Here is a 9,572-nt window from a genome sequence, read left to right on the forward strand (position 1 = left end):
AAAAAAAAAAAAAAAAAAAAAAAAAAAAAAAAGACATTTCAATCTTGCTCAGGATAGAAAAAGCACAGCCTCAAGTGCCAAGATTCTCAATTTTTCACACCTTGTCCCTAAAGAACAGCTGTTTGCACTTCACACGAAATATCACATGACTGCATTGTATCATATTGAGAGACGGATTTCTGCACTTCTGTACAGTTCTGTACTTCTATGACCAACTTCTCCAATTCCTCTATATTTTTTCAGCAACTATTTACACTGTTGTTGTGCTGTTTCTACTTCTCCTGCATTTTCAGTTTGGTCTTTAATTGTAATGTGCCCCAAAAAACACAAAGCCACAATAAACATAATTGCATGTGGAACCATTTTGACTTTATCTCTGTTATTACACCACTGAGTTTAGGGCTGGCACACTGACTCATTCATGGTTATATTGTCCACATAACATTTACAGCCTGGTTGTTGGTCAGAAGTAAGCCGTTTCAAACTGAAAAGCAAAATATTCAAATGAATCAATTCAAAGGAAATAGTTTATAGAAAGAGTGTCTCCGTCGAGGGTCGTACCTGTTGCGTAAGTCCCTCCCTGCTCTCAGTGGAACTGGTTAGTATACGACGGTTGGACAGGGCTTCTCTGTATGGAACAGACTGTGGCCTGGGCTGAAATGAAAAACAAAACAAGCAGTAAAGTCAGTCATTTATTAACATTTATCAATAATTCATGAACATAAAATAGCAGGGAGATAAAACCAGATGGAACATATGAAATATTCACAAAGACTTCCTCATAAAAGAATGTTTTAAGAAGCGATTTGAAAGACGTTACTGATGTTTTCTTTATAGGCAGAGAGATCCGAACTCTGGGGGCTTTAACTGCAAAAGAATGGTCACCTTTTGTCACCAGCTGAGACCTGGGTAAACCCAGCAGATTTAAGATGATACTCACCTTTTTGATGGCATGGATATAGGCGGCTGCTTTCTTTTTGTTGGCCAGCATACTCTCTGCTTGCAAGGGGTTGAGGGCGACTGCGCCGCCTCTTGGACTGTAGCCTGAGGATGTGAAGAAGTCCAAGTTGTTGCTGAAGAAAGTAGCAATCTGCAACAAAACAGTGATATAATTATCTCGTATCATTCAAGGGACAGCGAACAAAACACTAATTAACGCTTACATTTCTCAACGATGATTCTCTGCTTTCTGTTTCACCACAAATTAATCAGTGTGTTTACAGCAGAGAGATGACTCCACCACAAAGTGTCTATGGTAATAAATGTCTGACAAATTAAGCTTTTGCCTGGAGAGATGATCACTCTCACAATACAGCTCACTCCACACTATGCATGCCAGCATGTTATTCGATGCTGCAACCCACCGGACTGTGCCTCCAATCAGCGTACACATCTCAGCCAATGGTTCACTTGACTCACAAAGAGAAATCATTTATCCTTTTACTCTGCCTGGGGAGCAGCTGTACAAACTGTGATTTGGACATCATCTTTGAACATTTAACCGCTGCCCACCTGAGTCCTGCCGTTCAGTGCTATCACGTTAGAGGCAAATTACCAACATGATCCAGTTGCAGTGAAACCTCACTGCTACTCACAATTAAGCCTTTACTCATTACAGCTAACAAACAACACAAACTGCTTGGACACACGATATACTGTATAAACCTGACTGCTGCCTGCCCTCTGTTGGTTGTACCTTGCCAGTGCTGCTGGTGAGCGAGCCCAGAGATCCCAGCAGGCACTCTGTGGTGGTACAGAGCTTCTGGGTGATGGTGGGCAGCTCCTGCTCTAAGCCAGCCTTCTGGTTGTAGTGCTTTGACATCTCTGGACACACAGGGAGAAAACAGCAGAGCAGGAGAGGCATTTAAAGCATCTGGCCCTTTTTTTGAGCTACAGTATTTTCATAGTGTAAAACAGCAAGTACAGCTTACATTTGCTCACAATCACAAACAGAAAAAAGTATTCACCATATGTTTTGGCTGTACAAATGTTATAAAACGTTACAAAAACTGAGGAGGTGGTGCATTGTTATGGAAACAGAAAATGAGAATGACTTTTATGAATGGCAACAGCAGTTATGTGGTTAAACGAGGGACTAGTCTTGCTGTGTCACACTGGTCATTAATGGTTGTGGGTCAAAAGTAGCTCACAGTGCTGCTCACCTTTAACGGCATCGTGAAGACTATGTAGGCAGGCAGCCAGCTGGGTGAAGACAGCTGAGGTGCTGCTCTGTGGCATGGCATCCTGCCGAACACCTGAGTAAACATTGCACCAATTAAAAAAAAAGCATACCTTATCATGACTTAATGAGTCTTTCGGTCTTTTCAAATTCCATATTTCTTAGAGAAAAAAATTATTATTTATGTGCATTTGTAAAATAATCATTCCAATCTAGCATTAACTGGGATAAGTGACAGAACTTTCAGGCAAAAAGAGCTTAAAAGTTAACATACTGGGTAAGGCCAAAAGGTTAATGTAGTTCTGCAGTTTCTCAAACACAGAAGTTACTCTCTTCATGTCACTCTGCAGCTCCAGGTTTTTCGCAGTAAGGGCAGCAGTACAAAGAGTCGCCTCACACTCTTCTTCCAAGCTGAAAGGAAAAGTGGAGATAGTCATCAGCCTCCTCCACTCCATTTCTCTATCAAAATCACTCTCACACACACACACACACACACTGACCTTTTCAGCTGGTAGGGAAGAATCTTTTGCAGAAAGTGAGTGTATGAGGAGAAATTATCAGCAAAGCTCTTCAGCTTGACCACAGTCTCCTTCGATTCAACAAAAAACAAAAAAACAAAACACAATCAGTGGTTAATTTCAAACACGTAACCAAATATGCCTGTCTAAAAACCACTCACCAGCACTGTGACCGTGTCCTCTGTGATGCTTTGGTGTAACTGCAAAAAGCTGTCCTCCAGGGGGCGCACATAGGCTGCATTCTCATGAAGGTACTGAGAGAACTGGGTTAAGAGAAGAATTATGCTTCTGAGTTTGTACAGTAAATAATACTCCACATGCAGGACCAGTACTGACATCATATTTGACAGACTGTCTTTCCGGTGTTGTGTGGTGTTGTTGCCTTACCTTCTGGTTAAGAGGGGAGATGGGCTCAATGGAGGAGTCCCGGGGATAGATGTGGACTCTCTGCTCTGTGTAGGAGTGGAAGTTCAACAGAGCAGCAACCAAATCCTGAATAAAGCTCAGAGCCTGACCTGCCACGTCCCGGGCCTTAAGCTGAATCCACAGAGAGAACACACAATCCACAGAGCACTGTATTATTACTCTTGCTAAGACATAAAGCTGTATGAATTAATCTGTGACATATGGCATGTATCTAAGACATTATCACTACATTTATGAATACTAAGTGTCCTTGGATATTCAAAAAAAGGATTATGAATGCTAAAAAGTTTAAAAAAAAAAAAAATTTTTTTCAAGCTGGGTATGGCACTGAAAATTCAAACAAGAAGAATAAATGTTATAATTACTGGGGAAACAAAGACATGGGGCTGTAAATCCATTTTAACAATATACCCATTAACACGTGGGTTTGTTTTCTTACTCACCTGGTGCCTTCGATTGTGTGGTGGTACATTCAGGCTGTTGTAGTCACTAAATTCTGCAGGATCAAACAAACAGAAGTTAAACCACCACTGAACTATACTGACTCAAAAAAACACAGCTTAAATGGTTTAGCCTCCTGCCTCCTTGCGCGCAATATTACGGCGTGGTGTAGCATTACACTATTTACTCCTGGGCAGAATGTTGTTACAGTATCAGTGGCACAGACATTGGTTGCTCTCAAATAGATGTCTGCTCCGCAGCAGATTGTTTTTGTCCGAGTGATACTCACTGGTGTCATTGAAGGGCACTTTCTCCTGGATTACACTGCTGCTTTGTTTCACTTGTCTGTTCAGCTCTGACTGACACCGCCTCAACTGCTGCTGACTGCATAGACAGAGAGAACAGGAGATAAATAGATTAAAAGATGTATTTCAATGAATAAAACATAATATATTAAGTTTGAATTAAGTCTAAGAGTCAAAACTACAATGTGCAAAAGTGTGTAACCAAGGTTTACATCAGAAACATTTCAGTTACACATTTCTATGTAGCTAACGTATATGACAGTAAATCATAATCCAGTTCACCAAGATGAAGGATGCTGATATCTTTTTTTAACAGATATAAAGAAATATTTTTGCGTCTTTCTTCTACCAGTAACATGTACATGAACTATACTGTAACTCTATATCAATATGCACTTCCTGTAAAAGTCCCTCCATCACAATGGTGGATTAAATTATTCTCAAACGGTGAATAAAAACTAGATTTACCACTCCTCTGTTCGCATTCTGCACTCTTTTGCTTCCCTCTCCAGAGTCTGTGCTTTCACCTATCAGACAAAATGAAAGTACACATTTTAATGAGCTCTAAATTAAAACTGACAATCACATAATGTTCTTCATCCTCCTCCTGATAATCCTCACCTCTAAGCGTGCCTTGTCGCTCTGCAGCCGCTCAATCGTTTCCATGTACTTAGTGGTGAGTCCGTCCACAACAGCCTGGTGCTGCTCGGAGTCTTTCTCCAGCTCCTCAAGTCGTGCCCTCAGCTCGGCCTCCTGCCTCCTGTGCTGCTCATCTGCTTCGTAGAACTAACAAAGACACGTCAGAGAACAGAGCCATCCGCCACTGCATTAACTTTAAATACTGTGTATGCAGAACAATGACAGGCTGGTATAAACATGACGTGGCTGCTTACTTGGATATGAAGTCGCTCATTCTCTTCTATCTTTTTCTGCAGGTCCTCATCAAAAACACTCTGGGTCTGCAGGCCATGCTGTGAGGGAGAATCCACTTTAGTCTGGAGGAAGTGGAGATAGAAGAAGGGTTGTTAATCGTGATCGTTTGGCACCACAAACATTAGTGTTTAATTCTAATCTTTACTGAGTTTGCAAATTCTATAATCACTCTTAAAAGTAATATTTTTGCTATCAAATTATATTTATGTCCATTACAAAAATTACATAATACATCCTGTACATCCTCCACACAACCGAGTAGCCACTCCCTTGTATTTCCCCCCCTCATGATCACCTTCCCCTTTTTGCCCTTGGCTTCACTAACAGCTAGCTCCTCTTGCAGCAGCTCCACTCTCTTGGCCAGCTGTTGGTTCCTGAAGCTAAGACTGTCCATCTCCTGCTCCTGCTTCCTCAGGCTCTGGTCCCTCTGCTTCAGCTGCTCCTGTAGAGGGAAAAATGGGTACAGTGACAAACACATGTCGTGCATAACATCGCTGTAAATGTCTTCCTGCAAACCAACACATCAAGTAAATCACTACCTCGAAATCATGATGAAATAATTCTGTGCTTTGATTGAAAAGGCACCATAACTAATAGAAACAAGTACTAGTCAGAATTTGAATTTGTTTTGCAGATATGAAAATGTAGATGGCTCTTATCATAATCACAGTGGAAACCACTTATTGTGACCACTGTAACAGTGGTGTGGATGGATCAAAACCCTGAGGCAGAATCATTCCTTTACAAAGCTTCATTTTGGGTCTTTTCATACATGACAACATATGGGGAAAAAAACTGTAGTACTGTTGTAGCCTACTACTGCAAGCTGTCATATGTTTAGGCTCTCCTCTAACTCATTTGGACTTGTTTTTTTAAGGGCAAATGTGTAATGACAGGTAACAACTATTCCTGCCTGCTTGCCCAACACATGTTCTCCGTGGGTGTGTCTCTCTTATTTTGCCCTCCCATTCCAGCTCTGCTCCCATTTTTGGATTTTTACAGTGCGTAATTATCATCCCTACTCTCTCAGAGCAGCAGGTATGTTATATGAGTGGAGTGTAATACTTTCACCCAAACCATTCAGACTTGGATCAGGAGAGTGCAACATGGCAATTTATGTTATTCCATCTTTAAATAAATAAATCGCGAAGCTGTCCATTTCATTCCTTTATATTCATGTAATAAATATACAAATGTCAATTAGATGGTAATATGCATGAGAAATAAAGAAAAAGAAAAAAAATTTGGTTATAATAAACATCCACTTACAGTGATCAATTTGACCCCAGACAGATGTGATCACTGCAAGCAGTTTCCAATGTATTGTACTGTATTGTATTTTGCAATGTATTGTATTGTATTGTTTTCAATGTATGCTTTTAGACATGACTTTACCTTTAGGGAGGCAGAGTTGGCCTGTTCATCCACGACTCCCTTCTTCAACACCTGATTCTGGGCACGGAGCTGTGAAAAATGTTGAGACATAACACATAACATAAAAAATGATCACTGGTCAGGACTGCGATGCAAACATGTATCTATGTATGCCACATCTTCAGCTGTTTTTACATTTGCCTTTACACAAAAAATCTGTCATATGCTTCTGTATGGTTACTATTTTTACATCCTATTCTACACCAAAATATTTATAACTCAAAGCTCTTTATTCTGTGGTTAACGACCTGTAAGAAAATTGTATATTAACCACAATGTCAGTGTGTGTGACAGTTACGCAGTCAGCACTTTTTGAGCAGGATATGGTTCTTGGCTAACGGCAAGATCAGAGTTGAACAGGAAACAGCACATGCTCCCCATGATGTCAGCTGACACAGAAACAAAGGGCACATACAGCTTACAAGAGAAAACACAGGCTTTACTGTCACTTTACTGTCTCTCAATAAAAAATTGCCATTATAGCACTTGAACACAGGGTGTTCATTGGCAACTTGAAATGTCAAAATGTGGCAACTGCCATGTATCACCAGAGGTACACCTGCCTGATATTTTCATAATCAAAACAATGGTAAATTGCAGCATGAACCACAATCCCACGAAATATCAAGTCTTATATCACAATGTTAATATCATATGACTATACTCAAACAAACTTAAACCTTTGGATCAAAAATGAGACATTATAACCTTATCAATAGTAGAATTTATTTATTAGTTATGGCTAGGTGCACCCCAACGACTGAGTATATTTCTTTGCTCTAATATGTCTGAAAAATATCTGTCACTGGTTTTAGATGCATGAATCATTAAAAGATGGCTAACGCTAACTACACATCTGCAGCTTCTGTCTCTTTCCCCCTCGTCATAACTGTATGTGTATCATTCACAACCAACTTTAATATATCCACATAAAACTGAGCAGAAATGGTCGAGTGTTTTACCTTTGAGTACTCCTGAGCCAGCTTGCTGTATTTTGTTTGCAGGTCTGTAACGTTAGCCATTGTCGTTGGAAACGTTATCCCGTCGCTAACCGTTGATGCTAGATAACGTTATCCTAGCTAGCCCGGTTAGCCGATGGTTGTCCGGTTAGCTTGTCCAAACCCTGGCTTCACACTGTCCGCTGCTTGAAATGTTGACGGTTGACACGGTGAGCTATACGCAACTCAGGTGGGCTAGCTCGCTGTCACGCTGTCCGTTACTTGGTACAACCGACCACGGATACATTGTGACAGATGAACTGTCACGAGTCCCGGGGGAAGAAGCAGTTGCTAGTCATCTGATTTACAATGATTTCTGAAGCAGGATGTTACTCCGAGTTGACAGCGATGCTTTCTTTACGTTAGCACTGCTAGCTGTGACAGAGCCGGCTAGCTAGCTCACTAGCCGAGAGCTAACTAGCTATGTAGCAAAACAAATCCCGACACCGACCAACACATGTAGGCTAGGTCAGTGTATGTGACAGCAGTCGTGGAACCGCTGCCTCCGCAAATGGTATCAGAGAGGGAGTGTAGCTGCTGCTAAGCTACTGAAACAGCTTTAATAATCAATTCATCTAAACGAATACTTTCATTTTCTAACACGCAAAATCCTCCCCCTCGAATGAGCTCTAACCACAGACTCAAGTACAGAGGTCAGAGTTCAGAAAACAGAAAAGTGGTGAGCTGCTGTAAAGAGGGCGCCGTCTAGTGTTTGACTGTCTCGAAAGGTAGGAAGGTAGATAGATAGATAGATAGATAGATAGATAGATAGATAGATAGATAGATAGATAGATAGATAGATAGATAGATAGATCGATCTGCATAAAGACCTCTTATATTATTTTAATACTTTGCATATATTTTGCAGTGTATTTTTACACTGAATACTTCTACCACCACTGTAGATAACAATAATTCATTAATGAGGGGGGATCAAATTAAAAGGAAAAAAATAAACAAGATGTGTACATTTTACACTGGTGATATATACTGTAACCTAAAAATATACTGTAATATATTTTACATTTGTATTGTACGGGCAGTTATAGGGAGGTCTGGATGTGATTTTAGTATGACGCAAAATGATATTACTGTTATTCATCCTTTCCTCTCCTTATGTTTTCCAGTAAGAGACTTAATGCCATTTACAATTAAGAGATGTGATGTCACTGATAAATTATTTACTGCTGAGTTTGAGTCTGGTAAGGGTGGCATTAACAAAAACCAGGTCAAAAAATAACAAGTGGGTTGCAGCACTGTCAAGGATAGTCTCAGTGAGTTCCCTTTAAAACGCACATGACCTCGTTTAGACTAGAAGTGAAACGACATGTTGCTAATGCAGCCATCACTGCTCAAATCCGACACGATTAATTTCACCTAATCCATAATAATCTCTTTATACTTTCACCAGAGTATTGCTATCTCTTTAAAGAAATCATAACTGAGGAGTTCCTATTCTACCAGCTGTTAAATTTGTAACATGTTAAGTATTCACAAAAGGGTTGAATGTTTTGTACCAAAGAAAGACATTTCCTCTGCTGCTGTCTCTCTATTCCTGATCTTAAATGCATACAGGCAAAACACAAACTCTCTCACACGCACACCACAGCCAGTGGCTCCAGCATTGTCTGGTTGCCTGGCAACTGTCGGCGTGGCGTGGTTGCTAGGGCCGTGTGGGAGGGGGGGAGGTGATGCTGCTCTGATTTCCAGCTGAATTGAGGCAGTCAGTAGGGAGAAGCCCCCCTCTTCCAGTCGACACACAGGACTCTATTGAACAATAGAGCTGTGCCAATGGGCCTGAGGCTAGTCAGACAAGCCCTTGTTCAGGGTCACACTGTGTTCATCCCACAGTCCTCCATGACTAATTAACTTACAGCGAAGAGTGTCGTAGAGGACATCTGATGATGCATCCATCACTGGCACAGCCCTGGAATCTACATTAATGTGAGGTGCATTTCTGGCAGCCTGCCATGTTGGTGCATTCAAAAAGACGCGCAGTAGAAAAAGGAAAAGTGTGGTGAAGCCGCCACACGTGGTGCTGAGCACAGCTTGTGCAGTCAAAGTGGCAGTGAACTGCTGGACATGGTGGGAAATATTTGCCAGCTGTAATGTGGTTATGTGAAAACTGAGAAACCGGCCACATGGAGAGGTAGCTATTCTAAAGAACAGGCATTATACACCAGAATGTGGCCTTCACAGCAGGTGGCAATGTTGATCAAAAATTTTGCCAGTGTAGGCTACTAATGTAAAGTGATGGCATTCTTCTGTTGTGGAGGAGAGTTTGGAGGGCAAAAAACATGTCAAGTCTTATTTGCGGTGATAAAACGATAAAGTTGAG

General features: G+C 41.0%; 1 protein-coding gene across 2 annotated transcripts in view; it reads right to left on the reverse strand.

The window, feature by feature from the left end:
• Positions 1–7,879, reverse strand: part of ppp1r21 (protein phosphatase 1, regulatory subunit 21) — a 12,293-nt gene extending 4,414 nt beyond the window's left edge. Inside the window, exons 1-16 of one of the 2 annotated variants that reach the window (XM_023411725.2) lie at positions 7,199–7,879; positions 6,198–6,266; positions 5,128–5,244; positions 4,763–4,864; positions 4,491–4,655; positions 4,338–4,396; positions 3,854–3,948; positions 3,567–3,619; positions 3,085–3,234; positions 2,859–2,960; positions 2,680–2,768; positions 2,454–2,590; positions 2,163–2,255; positions 1,697–1,824; positions 941–1,090; positions 562–654 (exon numbers count right to left, since the gene is read on the reverse strand). In XM_023411725.2, the coding sequence (XP_023267493.1) occupies positions 562–654; positions 941–1,090; positions 1,697–1,824; positions 2,163–2,255; positions 2,454–2,590; positions 2,680–2,768; positions 2,859–2,960; positions 3,085–3,234; positions 3,567–3,619; positions 3,854–3,948; positions 4,338–4,396; positions 4,491–4,655; positions 4,763–4,864; positions 5,128–5,244; positions 6,198–6,266; positions 7,199–7,258 (1,662 nt within the window). In that variant the 5' untranslated portion in view covers positions 7,259–7,879. Of the gene's footprint in view, positions 1–561; positions 655–940; positions 1,091–1,696; positions 1,825–2,162; positions 2,256–2,453; positions 2,591–2,679; positions 2,769–2,858; positions 2,961–3,084; positions 3,235–3,566; positions 3,620–3,853; positions 3,949–4,337; positions 4,397–4,490; positions 4,656–4,762; positions 4,865–5,097; positions 5,245–6,197; positions 6,267–7,198 lie in introns of both variants that reach the window. The other variant, XM_023411724.2, reaches the window with a different exon arrangement.
• Positions 7,880–9,572: the final 1,693 nt, after the last annotated feature.

This window comes from Seriola lalandi, unplaced genomic scaffold (assembly GCF_002814215.2).
Source record: "Seriola lalandi dorsalis isolate HSWRI2012SDOR001 ecotype SW California unplaced genomic scaffold, Sedor1 jcf7180002054470, whole genome shotgun sequence".
Lineage (NCBI taxonomy): Eukaryota > Metazoa > Chordata > Actinopteri > Carangiformes > Carangidae > Seriola > Seriola lalandi.